Genomic DNA, 19,103 nt, shown 5'->3' with positions numbered 1-19,103 from the left:
CTGATACGAAGAGCAGACTCATTGGAAAAGACCCTGTTGCTGGGAAAGATTGAAGGCAGGAGGAGAAGGGGATGACAGAGGGTGAGATGGTTGGATGGCATCACCAACTCTGTGGACATGAGTTTGAGCAAGCTCCGGGAGTTGGTGATGGACAGGGAGGCCTGATGTGCTGCAGTCCACGGGGTCGCAAAGAGTCGGACACGACTGAGCGACTGAACAGCAACAAGTACTTGCTTGTGAGCCAGAGCCGTAATGTTTTAACGTCTCTTTTGGGTGGGCATTTAGTTGTTTCCTTGTTTTGCTAAAACATACAGTGCTACGGTGAGCAGCCTTGTACATATGTCATTTTTGCATAAATGAGGGTATATCTGTGAGATATATTCTTGTACATGGAATTGCTGAGTTACTGAGTATATGCATTTATAAATTAATGTGTTGTCAAATGGCCCCCCCATAAAGGCAGTCTGTGAGAATACCTGTTTATCTGTTTCTGCATATCCTCACCAGCTCAGTCATTAAATTTTTGCCTTTTTCCATAAGGTAAGGTTATGTTAGTCACTCAGTCATGTCCAACTCTTTGCACCCCCGTGGACTGAAAGCCCTCTAGGCTCCTCTGTCCATGGGATTCTCCAGGCAAGAATACTGGAGTGGGTTGCCATTCCCTTCTCCAGGGGATCTCCCTGACCCGGGGATTGAACCTGGGTCTCCTGCATTGCAGCAGATTCTTTACCATCTGAGCCATCAGGGATAAAGTAGATAAAAGTGGTCTCTTTGTATTGCTCCAGTGTGTCCATATCTTACCATGAACAAGATTGAGCATCTTTTTTACTTGCCTGAGAGCTGCTGGATTTTTCTACTCAGTGAACTGTCTCTTCATATTCTTTGTCCACTTTTCTATTTGTTTTTCTCTGTCCATTTGTTGTTCTTTCTATTAATTGATTTGGTGGGGAGAACTTTGTAATTTGGTGAGTTAACCCTTTGCCTTCATATGAGTTGCAAATATTTTTTTCCAAGTTTATCTATCACTTTTCCTTGGACTTTGTTACTGATTTCTTTGTCGCGCAGATTTGTCAGCTTTCTCCTCTGTGACCTTGGGGATTTGTATCATGCTTTAGAAAGGCATTCCCCATGCTGAGGTTGTGGTGTCTTTTTGGGGGGTGTATAGGTTTGGTTTTTTTTTTTAGTTCTCCCATCATTTTTTATCTCGAATTTTGTTTTGTTTCAACTTTTAGTTGTTTGAATCATCTAGAGTGTATTTTGGTTTAAGGCATGAGTTATGAGGCTCTATCTTCTTTTCCTCGGCCACACTTACTCATTTTACTTTGCTTTTATTTTGTGACTTACCAATTGCATGCCCAGTTCACCTCTCGTATACCATCCCTGTGCATCTCCCATGAGCCAGGTGGGATTTAGGATGACAGGTAAGTTTTCATAAGGCAGTTTGGCAAAGGGGAAAGATCATTATCTTCAGAGTCTAGCAGGCCTGGTTTGAAGCTGGCTCTGCAACTTCTTAGCTCCACAGTCTTGAGCAAGTTACTGAACCTGTCTGACCTTTGTTACCTCATCTGTAAGATGTGGTTGATAACAGCCCATTTTGCAGATGGGTTGTGACAATTAGAGATAGTGTCTAGAAACTGCCTGTTCAGTGCCTGAAAACACAGTAGATCCCTGATAGACAGGACCTGTTACCCTGGCTGTCATCATTAGCAGTATCAGTAGTGTGGCTTGGTCTGAATGAGGGCCTTGAGTCCCCAGCCCCGCTGTGTGTAGCCATTCTTCAGTAAAAGCTAATGTTCCTGGGAGTTGGATACAGGGCTTCCCTACATAAGCCAAAGGGCATGGCACGTGTGCCCCAGCCTGGCATTTTAAAGTTGTGTTTATAACCTCTGGGCAAATGTTTAATTGTTAGGATGACCATTAAAATAAGATTGCACTTTGCTATGAGAAGAAGTCTATCCGATCGTAAAGAATGGTTTTGTAATCAGATTTCTGAATTTAACCACCAAGTGTTGTTTGTCCAGGATTAGTTCAGTGCTGTTTGGCTGTGTGGTGATCTAGGAAACATTTAAGACCTATATGACATCTTATTTCAGAACCTTCTGTTCAGTCCTGTTGTAAGTCTGGAAATAATTTCACTGGGTGCAGAAACTTAGCGGCCTAAACAGGAGTTGGTATCTAAGTTAACACTTTTAAACCACCACCCAGGACTCAGTCCTTAACGAGGTAATAATTGCTTCATTCCATACCTTTTCACGTGTGTGTTCTGATTCTCAAGATCTTTTTTCTATGCAAACTTGGTTTTCTTCTAAGATTCTTCTTTGACCTGTTTCTTTTCATTTAGTAATATTCAATCTTAAATAATTTAACATTTGTCTTTTGAAAACTTTCACTATAGACAGTTCTCCTCCAGATAAACCCAGTTTCTTTTATCATTTTTCAATGTATGGCTACCAGTTTCATCATCTCTAAACCATGTCCTTCCATTGTGTTTCTTCTCATATTTTCTCTTACTTATCCTACTTCTTTCTAAACTGGAACACTGAACTTCCCTCAACAAGCTTCCTGATAATTATCAATGCTTCAGAAAATCTTCCAGTTGTTTTTCTGTTTTCCTACTTTTGTTTGCTTCTCTGAGCCCCAGATTTGTTACTAGAATCTTCTTTCTTAATTAAAACCTAAATTTTTCACCATCAGTGGTAAGAAAATTTCCATTTCAGGGATTTTTGTTGTTCAGTCGCTAAATCATGTCGGAGTCTTTTGCAACCCCGAACTGTAGCCCACCAGCCTCCTCTATCCATGGGATTTCCCAGGCAGGAATACTGGAGTGGGTTGTCATTTCCTTCTCCAGGGATCTTTCCAACCCAGGAATCGAACCTGTATCTCCTTTGTTGGCAGGTGGATTCTTTACAACTGAGCCACCAGGGAAGCCCTTGGAGAATTTTACTTCATTGTAAAACAGTAAATTTTCTTCCATAATAATCAGTCCAGAAATATATTGAGGGCCTACTGTGTCCCCAGGCTCTGTGGATACAGGTGTGAATAATTCCCTGCCTTTAAGTGTTCACTTTCTACAGAGAAGACAGATAACATATGAACCAACAGACGTAATCTTTTCAGTTTACTGGGGTTATGGAGGAGTTAAACACAGGAACACATGGGAAATGACCAGGCAGGGGCAGGGCGGAGAAGCTTGCCTCCTCCTTTACAATTCTTATGTTTAGAATTTAAATGCAAGTTTAAATCTGGCATTTTGTTTTCATTTTTCCTTTAACATTGTTTTTACTAGTGCTTTCTGATGGCGTTACACTGCCCCATTTTTGTTCATCCCTTGAATAGCCAACTGCCCATATTTGACAAGTGACTGCATAATCTCATCGCCTCATGTCCTTCCTCCTCATTTTTTGAGATAATTCTTATTTAATTTGTTTTTGGCTGTGCTGGGTCTCCGTTGCTGGGCCTTTCTCTAGTTGTGGTGCTTGGGTTTCCCATTGCAGTGGCTTCTCCTGTTGTGGAGCGTGGGCTTCTGGGCGTGCAGGATTCAGCAGTCGCGGCTCCCAGGCTCCAGGGAACAGGCTCCGTAGCTGTGGAGCGTGGGCTTCGCTGCTCCGTGCCGTGTGGGATCCCCGTGGACTGTGGATCAGACCTGTGTCCCCTGCCTTGGCAGGGGGATTCTTTGCCATGGAGCCACCAGCGAAGCCCTGCCCTTCCGCTTTATAATCCTGCGCTTCCTTTCTGACGCCTGAACAGTTTTCTGCCACAGTCTCTGTAGTGACGGTCCTCTGTGTGTGTGTGTGTGTGTGTGTGTGTGTGTGTGTGCTCAGCCATGTCTGACTCCCTGAGACCCCATGAACTGTAACCCATCAGGCTCCTCTGTCCGTAGGATTTCCCAGGCAAGAATACTGGAGCAGGTTGCCATTTCCTTCTCGAGGGGATCTTCCCGTTCCAAGGATTGAACACGTGTCTCCTGCGCCTCCTGCATTGGCAGGTGGATTCTTTACCACTGAGCCACGTGGGAAGCCCCTTTGTAAAAGAACAGATGGTTCTCAAATGCTTGTCCGAGTAGAGCGTGTGTTGGGGTGTAAGGTTGGCAGTGCCTTTATCATAAGAACTAGGCTTTACTATGAGGCTGTATTATTTTAGGAAATACCATAGTGAATAGTAAATAGTGACTGTAATGACTTAGCTCAGCAAAATAAAGTAAGCAATCCCCAGTTTTTTAGAACATGGAACTTGTACGCTTCTAGACTGATTATAGATTCAAAAGTAACACTCAATGTTCCTTTTCTGTTTTCAGGGATGACTCTGTCCCAGAAGACAACATCTGGAGGGGCATCCTCTCTGTAATTTTCTTCTTTCTTATCATCAGTGTGTTAGCTTTCCCCAATGGTAAGTGACGTAATGCCCTGTCACATTTCTCCTCTGCATTGTGCTCCTGTTGGTATTTTTGAGATGCATGTCATCTAGAAGATGGAACTGGAGGGTGGAATAAAAAAAGAATCTGAATGTTGCGTGGTGACTAGGGGAACAGGCTCTGGAGGCAGACTGCCCATTCTGCCATTCCCAGCTCTGTCACCTCTGTCCCTCTTTAAGATGTTTCTGTCTGAAATGGAGAGAAGTACAGTGGTAAGAGTTAACTGAATTAATACCGTAAACTACTCTGAATGGTGACTGACGAATCGTAAGCTCTCAGTGAATGTCAACTGTTCTTATTGCTGTTTTTGGTATTATCAGCCAAGTCGTAAATTATGCAATTACTGCTCATTTATTCCTTTTTGCTAAAGGTGGGGTCAGTGCTCTAATGAATATTAGTTAAATAGCTTGTTGTCTTTAACTGAAAACTTTGCTGCGATATGAATTTTCATTATCAGGTTAAAAAAATGATTACTGTGAAATTTCCCTCTTTCAGTGTTACAGAGTGAGGCAAAAGCCTTGGTCTAAAAACTAATTTGGTATTCTGCCACACTTAAGATTCACCCCTTTCCTCTGAATTGTCCCTAACAAGTTACGTTATTTTTCCTTATTCTGCTTCAGTACTTCCTCCCTGGAATATTCTTCACTTATTCTCTGCACATGATTTTCTAAATATTCACTTTTTGTATCCTGTTTCTTTAACATTTAGGGTATTTTGTAACTTGCAGTCTTTTTTTGTGAGCTATGCTCCATGGGCCCTGCTCAGGTTTTAAATGTGATAATTTAAGATGTGCTTCTCCATCCTCCTATCTATTCAGTAGAGTATAATCTGTAATATACAGAGCTCATTATGAACGTTACAGATGCTACCTGGAGCTGCACCCTGGTGATAGGATTCCAATACCAATTCCATTGTGTGTGTGGGTGTGGAGGGGTGGTGTCCCTCCGCCACCTAGCATTGCTGAACTTCAGCTGGGCGTCCTGCAGTTCTACTCAATTTGACGCTGTCTGCCTGGGGATAGATTGGATTTCGCAGGTTGAGTCCCACCAGGCTGCTCCTGCCTCCACTCAGATACCAGTCACAAGTCCAGGGTGTCCCCTGGCTGTAGATCAGAGGTTCCCGTGACCTCCTCTTCGGGTTTGACTAATTTGCTAGAACAGCTTGGGAGACCAGTTTACTCACTAGAGGACTGAGAATATTAATCAACAGCCAGATGCAGAGATGCTTGGTGGGAAGGAAGGAGACCCTTCCATGCTTCTCGGGGTGCCATTCCCACCAGACCTCCATGTGCTCACCAACCCAGAAGCTTTCTGAGCTTTATCCTTTCAGGTTCAATGGAAGTTTCATCACATTGGTGATGACAGATTAAATCTTTGGCCATGGGCAATTGATTTGCCCGCCAGGCCCTCCCCCATCCCCAGAGGTCAGGGAGGGCGGCTGAGGGTTCCTATCGCTAATCACCTTGTGGGCTCCAGGGCCTCCTTCCTAAGCCGCTTTATTAATGTAACAAAAGACTCTTATCACTTAGGAAATTCCAGGAGTTTAGAACTCAGTTCCAGAAAGGGGACAAAGATCAAATACTTGCTTCTTATAGATCACAGTACTCAGGAAAGTCCCCTGCATACTCACGAGTTCTGTTCCAGAGTGCATTCGTAAGTCCAGTTTGTTCATAAATTCAACAACGTTAGGTACCCAACTAATACATTCGGCTACATAGTACATTGCTATAATAGATTTATAATACTTTTCACACAAAAAGCATATTAAGAAAAACAAACCCAAAAGATAAAGCATTGTTAGTCTCAGAGTACAGTACTTTGAAAAGTACAGAGTGTTAGCTGCTCAGTCGTGTCCAACCCTTTGCGATCGCATGGACTTTATAGCTCTCCAGGCTCCTCTGTCCATGGAATTCTCCAGGCAAGAATTCTGGAGTGGGTTGCCACGCCCTTCTCCAGGGGATCTTCCTGACCCAGGGATTGAACCTGGTTTTCCTGCATTATAGGCAAATTCTTTATCATCTGAACCACCAAGGAAGCCTGAAAAGTACAGTCATACCAGCTATACCATGGCTGCTTTCACACTTGCTTCTGGACACCTTGGGCTTGAAATAAAGATACTGTACCACTGTACTCTATACAGTGAAAGTGAAAGAAAAGTGAAAGTGAAAATTGCTCAGTTGTGTCTGACTCTTTGCAACCCCATGGACTGTATAGTCCATGGAATTCTCCAGGCCAGAAGACTGGAGTGAGTAGCCTATCCCTTCTCCAGGGGATCTTCCCAACCCAGGGATCGAACCACGGTCCCCCACATTGCAGGCGGATTCTTTACCACCTGAGCCACCAGGGAAGCCCAAGGATGCTGGAGTGGATAGCCTATCCCTTCTGCAGCGGATCTTCCCCAGTCAGGAATTGAACCAGGGACTCCTGCATTGCAGGCGGATTCTTTACCAGCTGAGCTGTGAGGGAAGCCCACTCTGTGGAGTACTATACGGTAAAGGACACCAAAGCACAGCCACTTGTAGAGAATGCGTGCACATGAGGGTGTACACCAGACACGTGAACTCACTTACATGATTGGACACACAAATGCACGTTCACATCTTTGAATGTTTACAACTTGAAGGTCCATATGTAGGGGACTGGCTGCATTATACATGGCAAGTCTTTCAGGTTTTCCCACAATGTTGGCAGTGGAATTTTGTTCTGTATTATTATTTTTTTTAAATTAGCATTTTTCTTTTTCTTTTTTTTTTTTTTAATATTTATTTGTCTGTGCTAGGTCTTAGTTGTGGCTTGCAGCATCTTTAGTTGTACCTTTCAAACTCTTAGTTTCGACATGTGGGAATCTAGTTCCCTGACCAGAGATTGAACCTGGGCCCTCGGCACTGGAACCGCGGAATCTTAGCCCCTGGACCACCAAGGAATTCTCTGTTCTGTAATTTTGTGGGTTCTGCTGGTAGTACTAGATAGGTAGTAATCTAGTGGGTTCTGCTGGTAGAGTAATAATCTAACCAGTAAAACCATGATTCTGAATCCTTCAGGGAGTGGATTATTCTAATTGACCAAGTTATTTGGCAGCTGAGTTTAGTTCTCCAACCCCCTCAAGCTTTTAGATTTTTACTTTTATTTTTATGTTTTTAGTGAAAAGCTTTCAAGATATGAAAACCTGTGTCTTAGAGTAGGCTGCTGTGATAGAATACCACAGACTGAGCAGCTTAAACAGAAGATTTCATCCTGACAGCTGTGAGCCTGTGAAACCAAGCAAGCTCTGTGCTTGCGGAATGCAAGAGCCAGCCAGGCACAGAGCAGACATTGCTATTCCCAAAAGAAGAGACTGGCAAGAAGGAAGGGGTGACACATTCCAGGCCAAAACTTAGGAAGGCAAACTCTGTGAGATCTCAGGGTTTAAGAATAAGCCTCCTGGACTTGATGCTCCGCCTTCCAGACCCCCAGGGGCAGCGGTCTGCCCCCATAGCTTGCCCAGTGAGGGTTGAATCCCCGAGACTCCAGTACACTCTTCTCCCCGGCTCTGCTGGGCATCGGTCTTGCCCTTGGAAACTAAGGTGAGGCTGTCCTGCTCCTGTCCCTGCCATGGCCCTGTCATGGAAGTGGACAGATGATCTCTGAGCCACCGTGGGGTCCTTTTTCCTAGGTTTAAAGGATAGCAAATGTTCACAGTCAAGTAGCTCTGTGGTTTGGGCCTGAAGGATCCAGGAAGTCCAACTGTCTTCACCTTCAGGGTTAGAATTTCAACATGTGAATTTGAGGGGATGCAAACCTTCCATCTACAGCACCTGCATACCTTATGCAGATAATGACCAAACATAATTTGGCCTTTCCTTGGTGGTGAAAGTTCTTATAGTACACAGTGATTGCAGTATGAAGAGATGTTCAAGATACAGAGAGGTCATGGGATGAAGAGGCATTGGCCCAGCTATGACATTCACTTTGTAGGAAACGTCCCCAGTGTTGAACAAGCTTTTCAGGTTATTTGTCTTACTTTCTTCCTCCCGCTTCCAACACACAAGGGCTTCACAGGCGGCGCTAGTGGTAAGGAACCTGCCTGCAATGCAGGAGACATAAGAGACTCAAATTTGATCCCTGGGTTGAGAAGATCCCCTGGAAGAGGTCCTGGCAACCCACATCAGTATTCTTGCCTGGAGAATCCCCATGGACAGAGGAACCAGGTGGGCTGCAGTCCAAAGGGTCACAAAGAGTCAGACATGACTGAAATGACTCAGCACGCATGTGAGCCCCAGCACACAACATCTCAAGATTTTAGGTTTAGGGACAGGTTGGACTTCATGGAGCCCATCCGGTCTTTCAAGGGTGCTGTGCCGTTGTGCAGCTTAAGTGGCCACTTGAGGCATCGAGCATTTTCTAGACAGTGGTGGTCCCCCTGAGCTCTGGAACCTGGCCTTACAGAGGTTGCCTAAGAATGTAGCCCAGAGTAGATGGTAAACTGCATCTCAGGTTTGCTGCCAACACAAGGCCTGCGGCTGCCTGAGCCCCGAGGGAGGGGGCGTAGGTGGCAGTTCACCTGGTGGTCCCTGTCTCCCCCTCAGCCCCGGCCTGCTGTGTCCTGTGTAGGTCAGTGGCCTGCTTCCCGGCCATCATTTGATGCCAGGGCCACTGTTGATCCCTCTCTTCTTGTTTCTTATCTCATTTGTCCCCCACCATCTTTTTTTTTTTTTCTTCTAATTTTTGTTTTAGACCAGTCAATGAGAACATAGTATGTGCGCAGGAAACTAATCAATCCAGAGATGTGTGTGTCCTTCCAGCCTCCTGTTTTCCTTGGCTGGGTGTTCATTCTTGCCTGTTTCTTCTCAGCTTCGAAGGTTTCTTTTCTGCTTTTTAAAGAAAAATTAGGCTTGCTAATTCTAAGAGCCGTACTAGAAGTTTAGGGATTCCCAGACTCAGCCCGCCATAGCTGTGATTTTACCGCCTTTCCTGCTGGGGGACTCCAGCAGGCACTGGGGCTGTGGTGCTTTCCCCAAGATCCCCAAAGCCCTGAACGGTGGGGATTGCATCTGTCGGATGTGACATTTCGCATGATTTCTGCTGATTTCTCCTCTCTTCCCTCGTGGAGACCTGTCATCTTCAATGTGCACGTAACTGGCTCAGTCTCTCATGGTGGGACTGGGCTTTTGTTTTACCTTTTGGAAAGATAAAAGCTGTTTGTTTTCATGCTTTCCCTGCCTGCCCTGACTTTGTGATAACATGCAATGCAGGGAGGACCCGCAGAATCCTGCTTGGTTTACAGCTGATCCCAAGGCCGGCCAGTCACTCCTGGACCACCCTCAGCCGCTGCTGCCGGCCTGGGGTTAGGGCCCAGCCCTGCACGGTCCCGGACTCAGCAGAGCCCTGGTCTTGTCTCAGGCTAGGCCGATCGTGAGGTGCCTCGTCTCTGTCTCCTGTGCTTTTCTCTTTGGCCTGTGTCTGGGGTGCTTGGACTCCACATCCACAGCGGGGAGGCTATGCCTTTCCTCCTCTGGTGCCCACAGATGTCAGCCCCCAGATTGACCAGACCCTTCGCCCACAAAAAGAGACCTTCAGCCTTCTGTGCAGGAAGGGTTAGGATGTCAGGGAAACCGTGCTTGGAGGGACTGTCTCGCAGCCACGTGTACTGAGCGAGCCCACTGTGTCTGCCTTGTTCTCCAAAGAGCCAGTTACTCTACATCAGATCAGTGAAACCATAAGTTTCCACATTAAAGAATGCTGTCCTTGAACATCATTTTTTGAATCAGGGGGTGGCATGGAGTTGATGCGGCCAGGGACCTGGCCGGCCCCCTGGGAAAGGGTCCCCCCGGGCATGTGACTGGCCCCTCCCCCAGCTGGCATTCAGACGCCACCGTTTGCGGGAGCCGTTCCGCTGGGTGGATGGTTCTCTGAGTGGGATGGACACGCCTCTTCCCATTCCAGTCTGGCCACCTTGTCTTGCACTCTCCCCACCCTTGGCACAGATTCTCGAATTAAGTATTGGAGTGAATGGGAGGAACGGAGCCCAGCGTCTGCCTTCTCCTTGAAAGGCAGTTTTGGGGCAGTGCCCACAGTAGATGGCATTCCCAGAATGGCTCTGCCTTGGCAGAGTCAAGTGCATTTCTCCTTGACCTAGTAAAGGTTGCCCTAAACGTTTACCAGAAGCCTGCATTTGGTGCTCTCCATATGTCTCGTGAGTGTGATCATGTTCACGTACGCTCTCTGCGTGCTAGGACTGGCCCGCTCCTACAGGAGGGGGCCCTGTGGTTCTTTTGGTACAGAGTCTAGGTAACAAAGACCCTTGACTTTCTCCATAAGGTCTGTAACAGTCGGTGTGCTTTTGGCCACAAATAACAGGAAACCTCTTTCAAAGTGGCTTTAAAGAATAAATAAAACGTTTGCTTTCTTGCATCCACGAGAGGTTCTGAGAGAGAGTGGTTCAGGGGTGGCTAATTGAGCAGCTCGGTGACACGTGAAGACCTGGGCTGTCTACCTGTCTCTGCTCCACCTGCTTCATCGGGACTGAGCTCTGCTGCCCTCGTGGCTTTGGGACAGCTGCAGCCCTGCTGACGTGCGGCCGTGGATGGTGTCCAGCAGCAGAGGAGGCTCCGTCTTCCCCTGCACCTTTTTACGAGTGAAGAGGCCTTTTCTAGAAACTGCAGCATGCGTGCCCTCCCTCCTCTTTGGTTAGGCATAGGCCCTACGCCACCTCTGCTCCAGGCCGACCTGTGGACAGGCGTTTAGAGGCTGGAGGACCTCCCAGGCACATTCATAAATCTCCAGTAGATCTCCACTGACTGGAAGAGTGGAAGAGAACCAGGATTGCCTCCATCAGCTTAGAATTTACTGCTGGGTTACATGGAGAAGGAGTGGAGGAGACTCAAGCAGACTTTTTCATTTGACAGTCGACAGAGTGAGTGATGGGGTGGGTTCCAGAGTTCCTTCCATCCGATAAACGCATAAGGAGAGAGACCCCAGGGGGAGACCTGGGAGGGGGAGGGTCTGTTACCTACACCCGCTTCTTTCCTGTCACCTTCTCTCCCATTCTCTTTCTTCTGGTTCCCTTGAAGAAAATATTTTAAATGCCTCCTCCACCTCCCTAGAGCAACTGGCCCTCCCATGTAAGTGTATTTTTAACTATGCCACTGTGTCATTGGAGTGTAATTATAACTGCGTCACGGTCACTGGAGTGAAATTTAGAAACCCGCTGCATCTCCAGCTGGCTGTGAAATTTCTTTCAACAGGTGACTTCTGTGTGCCTTTCCAACTTTGGAGGGCCTCCTTTACGGTTCCTCCCCCTCTACCCCACCCGACCCCAGCCACCCCGTCCTTATCCTGGGCCCCCATTGCCCCGCCCACGGTGGTCTTCTCAACATATACATGTTGCATTAAGTAATGAATCTGTCAGGAAAGAAGTTCACAGAATTAGCCTTCTCTTGTCCTTTCCTCGTCTGCAAGAGGAGCACCGTTCAGCTCTTCTTCAGGGTTTTTTGAAGAGGGTGAGATCTCTAGGATGTCTTGATTTTTCCGAGTTTACCCTTCTATTTGTCCTCATCTGATTTCTCTGAGCTTAAATAGTGCGAATCACATCTCCCTGAGGCATGAAGATGATACAGAAGGTTCATTGTCTCCTAAATTAAAAGAAGAAAAAAATATTATCTCCCCCCCATTCTCTTGTCTCCTGCCCCACGACATTTTTTTTTTTTTTACAGAAAAATTCTTTCTTAGGTTTGAAATTTGCTGAGAGATCGTTTTATTTGCCTTTTCTAGGTTTTTCCTAGAGGAATTTCAGCTTTCAACTAGTACTAATCAAATATCTTGCAATTTCCTTTGTCAATTACACCTGAAAAAGCTGAAAACGAGATAATAAAGGGAAGAGGCAGACTGCGAGGCTCCCAGGCACAGTCCTGCTGCTGCTGGAGAGGCCGCTTCTGACTTGGGTTAAAAGGAGTCTCTCTCCCTAGGGTTGGTTCTTGGAGCTCAGATGTTCGTGGATGTGACCATAGGTTGCTGGCAATTCAGGCTGTGATCTTACATTTTGATTTCCAAGGAAGTGTTTTAAATGCGTGCTCTCTGCTAGCAAAGACATTTGGTTTCTGTTTTCTTTTGAAATCAAACTGGCTTTTAATATCTGATTGAAAATGAGGTATTCCAGTCATAGGGACTGATAAGAAAGTAAAACATGTAGTTTTTCATAATGTGTCTTGTGCGAACACCACCTTCGTAAATCAAACCAGCACTGGTTTCTCCATCACCACCCTGAGACGCCTGCCCTGTCTCTCCTGCATAATTGAACTGAGGGCCCAGACTTTTCCAGGCAGCTTTTACGAAATCAAAAATAAAGTATAGACAAGAAGTCCTGCCCAACCCCCCCACCCCCCACCCCATGAGATGAACCACCCCTGCTGGTGTCCTGGCTGTAACACTGGGCAGAGGAAGACCACCTGAGAAAATAGTTTGCGGGGGAGTAAGATCTGTGGGCAGGCACTGGGATGAGGTAAATGGTCCAGGATGGCTCTGCCCATGTGAGCAGGTGGATGCTATAGGAGGCGTGGTTTTAGAGGTGATGATTGGCGTAGCCAAGTGTGTGTGAACACCAGTGAGTGTGAGTATCAAGGCTCATCCTATAGGAAACCGCCAGCCTTATCTTCCATCTTTTAGAAGGCAAAACAGTATTTTTAGCAATATTATTGTCTCTGATAGTGAAGAGACTGTGAGTAATACTGCTGGCATCTACTTCTGAAAATACTACACGAAAGCATTCAGAGTTTCTTCTTAGAAAGAAGAGGGGGGATTAGACAACTGGAATAAGGCCTGGACTGGGTTTAAAGTTAGCTCCTGAAAGGTCACCTAACATTCCAGGCTGGCCTTATAGCTCACCTTTTGTAGGTAAAAGGCCCTGGTGCTCTGTTCCCGCCCACCCAGTTCAGGGCAGAGCTCCTTGGGGCTCCGCTGTCTCTTCTGAAACCCCCCGCATCAGATTTCTGAAGCCTTCCTGAGATCAAATGCAAGGCAGAAAGGGCAGTTTTAAAAATCGTATTTTATGAGAAACATTTTTGATGTAATATTATGGTGTATATGTGGGATGTTGGAGAAAAAGGGGAAAAATTCCATAGTCATAAATCAAGATAAGGCTTTAAAAAACCAAATTACAGTGCCGTTAAGATGGACATTCGCTCTCTAGGCCTTGGGACTTGTCTGTCTCAGGAATGACAGCCGGACAGAGAGACATAAGTCTTGAGCTGAAGCAGTTGAACGTTGGGTTGCAGAGAGCTTACGGCCCCATCAGCCCCACATTCCTCAACCACCCTGTCCTCTTATTTACTCTGAAATGGCCCTGCTTAGGGTTAGCTAGAAGAAAGGACTGAGTTCTCCTTTCAGAAGGCCACTCTTAAAGTAACCACAGGCCAGTGATAACTTTGGAGGCCTTTCTACTGGTCAGTGTGCAGGCTCTTGTATCAGTTCCCTGCCCCCTCTCTCATCCTTCCCATCTTTCCAGACCTTATCAGTTCCGCATCACCACAGCACTAAGCTCCATCACTAGCTTGCTTCTCTCTGCCCCTCTCCTGGCCCCGAGACAGTCCTGGCTCAGACCCTCCACGCTGTGCCCCTCCCCGGCCCCGGTCTCCCGAGCTGGCCCAGTCCTGGCAGTTGATGGAAAAGTACCGTGGGTTCTCCAGACCTGAAGCGGAGTCCTGGAGAGGTATGGCCGTGAGTTCCTTATGCCCTGATGCCTTTATCTGTAGAAAGGGAAAGATGGTGGTCCTCACATCATCTGCCAGGAGGACTAAGGCGTAGTGGGTCTCGGCCCCCAGCCTGCTACCCAGTAAGGGTTAAAGGAAAGCACTGCTGAAACTATTAGAATCGGGAGTGCTCTTGAGAATAACACTATGTGGTTTTAAAGTATCGATCAGGCATGGAATTCTGTTGCAAGCCAAATAATAGATCTTGGAGTTTCAGAGTTCACCTTGTAAAAGGAAATCATAGAGAAAGCTGCGGTCCCCTGTTCTGTCTGAAAGGTTAATTCAGTAGTTTGGATGGAGTAACGCTTGCAAGCCAGACTGCTACTGAAAGACAAGTCATTCCTGGTGACAGGCGAAGCTATTACCTAGCATCCGTGAAGAAGAGCATTTGGAAGAGAAAATTAACTTAAAAGATGACAAATATAACCATCAATTTTCTGGTAATTTGCAAAGAAAGTTAACCAGGTTGTGTTACCTGGAAAGGGATTCTAGCTTCTGTGCTTCACTTTGCCTTTTCTGAGGAAAAAAGCAGCTGATTAAAAAGAATACAGGTATCCCTTGCAGTCCGAATCTTTGCTGTCAGAACTCAGAAATCAGAGGTTAACTTTCAAATTCCTCAGTATCTGAGCTCTCGCTGCTTGCCATCCAAAACTCAGACACCATATTCATTTGGATAAAGCAGAGTCCCCCACAATCTTAACTTCTGAACTCTGAACATATAAACCCAGAATCTGAATCAGTATTCCTCATATGAATGTGGCTCATCCAAAGAAAGCAGTTAGAATATGTTTCAGTGTAGCCTTTTTTAAGAAGAAATAGGCCATTTGGAATGAGTTACAGAATAAAATTTACAATGTAATGTTCGCTTCAGGGAGGATTCCAGGTCACAAGCAACAGAAGCTGACTCTGCTGATGCAAGAGCCTGTTCTCAGATGTTAACTGGCTGGAGGAATCCTGGGAGGGCGCGGAAACCAGCCGCCCCTCCCGCCGCCAGCTAACCTCTGAGCTGGCGCATCACCCAGACCTTTTCTGTGAGTGAGACTTGACCAGAGTCTGTCCCACTGTCACATCTGCAGTGCCTGCTAAATGGAACTGCCCCAGGGTCACCCGTGCGAGGGGTGCCGCCCCCCACCAGTGTCCCTGCCAGCCAGGATCACGGGGACCGAGGAGGGAGAGGAGCACTCTGTACACTCCCCTCCACTGTCCGCAGCCCCTGATGTTCCCTAGCACGGGTGCAGCTGTAGGATCGGGACCCAGTTATAAAGAAAGCTGGGCTGCAAGTTCTGGCCTGTCTCCTGGAGATAAGGGATCACACGGCTGGAAATCCTCCAAGTGCAGGAAGGCCTGGGCAGCCCCAAAATAGGTCAGGGGCCCTCTAGAACAGTGATCAGTATTTGCCAGCTGTAACCCTTCAGTTAGTGGTCACTCAGTTTAGTGGATCAAGGCCCAGATTACTTGCATTCATCTCCTGTTACTTTTTTTTTTCTTTTTAATGAGAGAAAATAGAAGGCAACATATTGTTATATCACATGTAGTAAGTTTCATCCTGTGAAATTTTGGCTTCCCTTTTGTGAAATCTGGTATCTGCGTATCTGAACTGTTCAGAGGTGTTTTGTTACCAGGGGTCATGATCAGAGGCCCCCGCACCAGCATGTTCCCGGCTCCAAGGCTTTGCTCCCAGTGTCCCTCCCCATCTCACTTGTTTGCCAAGCACAGCGTTTCTCTCTTTTATTGTTGGTCCATCACAGTCCTGTCTGTCTGTCTGACACACACACGATTCCATCTGTCTGTCTCTCTCTCTCTCTCTCACACACACACACACACACACACTCACAGTCCTGCCTGTCTGTCTGACACACACACGATTCCATCTGTCTGTCTGTCTGTCTGTCTCTCTGTCTCTCTCACACACACACACACTCACAGTCCTGTCTGTCTGTCTGACACACACACGATTCCATCTGTCTGTCTGTCTGTCTCTCTCTCTCTCTCACACACACACACACACACACTCACAGTCCTGTCTGTCTGTCTGACACACACACGATTCCATCTGTCTGTCTGTCTCTCTCTCTCTCACACACACACACTCACAGTCCTGTCTGTCTGTCTGACACACACACGATTCCATCTGTCTGTCTGTCTCTCTCTCTCTCACACACACACACACACACACACACACACACACAGGATGTCCAGAACAGAGCTGTGAGGTTTATTGTTAAGATCCAGTGAGTATTACATGCAGTAAAAGGCTGGTCTAGTGACCTACTCACTGTCATTGTGTCCATGGGAAGTTATCATCTGATTCTGAAGACAAAGCTATAAGAAAAAGAAAAAAAAAGCGTCTGTTGTGATCATGCCTGTTACAATTGTGGGGACAGTTGTTACAATGTAGATAAAAGCTTTCAACCTAGACTTTGACCTCCCAGAATTTTCCTAGAGAAAAAGTTTTGACAGTAGAGAGGTTTTTTAACCCCTTATCTCTGTGGAAATCAGCAGCACTGTCTTTATTTTGGTCTTGGTTTGAAGGCAGTCCGTTCTGACCTTGTAATGTTATCTCCGCAGGTCCGTTTACCCGGCCTCATCCGGCCTTGTGGCGAATGGTCTTTGGTAAGTTACACATTAGTCAGTTTCAAAATCCATTCTACTCTCAACAGCTCTTTTTTCCTGTTATGTTAGGGCAGTTTTTCATACCGCTCTACTGTAAAACTTAATACTTTTTCACTTTTTGGTGTTCTGGTATCAGTTTGTTATTAAAATGCTTTACCACAAAATAAAGTGCTGGGGACAGCGGAAATTCTCATACACATGAACTGTTTCAATCCCTCCCACCCCCTCAGCCTCCCAACACCGCTGTCCATTAACGCACAGGATCTGATGTGAGGGAATGTGGCTTGTTCTTCCTGACGTTGCTCTTCACCAGTGAAGCTCGCATGCCTCGTGTGAGCGTGTTTGCCTCGTCAGCATCCAGGAGGGACCGAAACCCCAGCAATCTCCCCAGTGTCGCAAATGGGAGAGAACTCAAAAAAGGAGAGCTCTTAGCAAAGAGCCCTGATTTCAACTACAGTTTAGTGATGAGCGTCACATATATGTGTTGGGTCTCTTAGGACGTTTACTTGACTTCTAGTCCAAAGAGTAAAACCACCTGAGTGGATTTAAATCTCATCTTTAAAACTCTGGGACTTGGCTTCATCTTACCTAAGTAATCATCCAAAAAAATTATTCAAGGTTCAGAAAGTGTAATCTTACGCGAAGGGACCCTTAAAATGGAGATTATGCTCAAGTCTGTTTATTTTTCACCCTTCAGAGATCACAAGTAAGTCTCTCTGAATTCAGTGGTGAGCCCCGGTCGTGTGCCCAGCAGGTGTTCACCGAGTCCTGAGTGGGTGGTTCCTGTGGCCCTGAGCCTGCAGGCGGAGGGGCCCCGGGGAGGGAGGGCGGCTTTAGCAAGCACCCTGGGAAACAAATCAGTAATCTGAGCAGAGTAGATGTCTCCCGGTGGCAGAAAGTTTATTAAAACCACAAGAAGCGACGTTGACTAAGTAGCCCCTTTCACTTGGGGGTGATGGGAGGCGCGAAGAAAGTGTGCTTAAGCAGAAACTTGCCTGCAAAGAAGGATCCAGGCAAAGATGCCGGGAGGCAGGTCAGGCCAGGAGAGGCAGAGCCGGGCGCAGATGGGACCACAGAGCTTGGGAAGGGCTGGGGGATGCAACGGGAGGGTTTTTTTTTTTTTTTTTTTTGCAGGTAATTTACATGACTCATTTCCATTTCTTACAAGTCGCTCTGGTTGTATTATAACTTAGAGCTCATGGACTTAATAGGCCACTTCAAAGTTGTGAGATTTCAGCTGATGGCTACATCTAGTTTTCTAGTTTCGTATGGTCATTCTAGGTAATGAGCAGTTTTTATTTCTTCCCGGAGTCCTAGAACCCTTTGATACCTGATGAGAACTATAGGACCCTTTCCCCAGATACACACACAGGGCACACACAAGTTTTGCCTATAATATTCAGGCCTTCAGGGAAGATATTTTAGAAGCCTGGCGTTTGAAGCCCACTGTGAACTCTCGTGCACGGAGCCTCCTGTCCACACTTCTTTGTATCCCCAAAATAATTATTTCAATAAAGGGTCAATAATGAGAAGGTGAGTGGGAGGTGTTTGCAGTGAAAGTCTGTAAAAGTAGCTGGTACATAATAATACCTAGAAGGCTATCCTATAGACGTGTCTAAAAACGCATGCACCCTGGGCCCTGGGATACACGACTGAGTCAGCCGTGTACTCTCAGCCATCCCCCCGCCCTGAGGACCAGGAGAGGCCTCGTCTGCCAGCCGCTCCGGAGGATTCCATTCCAGCCAGGGACACTGTCTCCTCTGGAGCGGCTCCCTGGGGACCGGTGCCAGCCCACTTTGGATGGGGCGCTGCGGTCCAAGGTCATTTGTATCACAGCATCTAGATGTCCTCCAGAAGCATTTTCTTCCCAGCAGATTCAAAAAGAAGAGGGAAAGTCACAAAGCCATTGGGGGCTGGTTCTCAAGTCTTTCTAAAATGTCTTTGCAGGCTTTGTCTTCTCACAGTAGATTATTGACTTTCTTTTTCAAATGACGTGGGGTGATTATTAGGCTACCAGTTACGATGTGATCATGCCCACAGGGGTTAATGTGGAGTGTAAAGGGGGGGATGAGCGATCCTGGGCCACCTCTCACCCCTCAAACCCCAAACCGGGCCATCTGTCGGGCCTTCCTTGCCCGCCTCCAGTCCAGTCTCCATGCAAGTGGCCAGAGTCCATCTCCTGAAGTGTTCCCTAGGTCATCTGATTTTCCTATTTGGATCCCAGCAGGGGCTCCTCCTTTGACTTAAGGTCAAGTCTGCGGTCTTGGCGGTAGCCCTGAGCCCTGGCCATCCCTTCCTAGAGGCCTCACTCCCTTCCCGTCTCCGCCAGCTCCCAGCCACGTGCGGACAGCAGGCCCT

The 19,103-nt window shown here is 46.8% G+C and overlaps 1 protein-coding gene across 1 annotated transcript in view; it reads left to right on the top strand.

Annotated features, from left to right (window-relative positions):
* PTDSS1 (phosphatidylserine synthase 1) overlaps positions 1 to 19,103 on the top strand; it is a 69,199-nt gene that overhangs the window by 10,541 nt on the left and 39,555 nt on the right. The window contains exons 2-3 of the mRNA XM_043483058.1: positions 4,295 to 4,386; positions 16,701 to 16,745. Of these exons, the coding sequence (XP_043338993.1) occupies positions 4,295 to 4,386; positions 16,701 to 16,745 (137 nt within the window). The remainder of the gene's footprint in view (positions 1 to 4,294; positions 4,387 to 16,700; positions 16,746 to 19,103) is intronic.

Source organism: Cervus canadensis, chromosome 12 (genome assembly GCF_019320065.1).
Source record: "Cervus canadensis isolate Bull #8, Minnesota chromosome 12, ASM1932006v1, whole genome shotgun sequence".
Taxonomy (NCBI): domain Eukaryota; kingdom Metazoa; phylum Chordata; class Mammalia; order Artiodactyla; family Cervidae; genus Cervus; species Cervus canadensis.
This window is presented reverse-complemented; position numbering and strand designations above follow the sequence as displayed.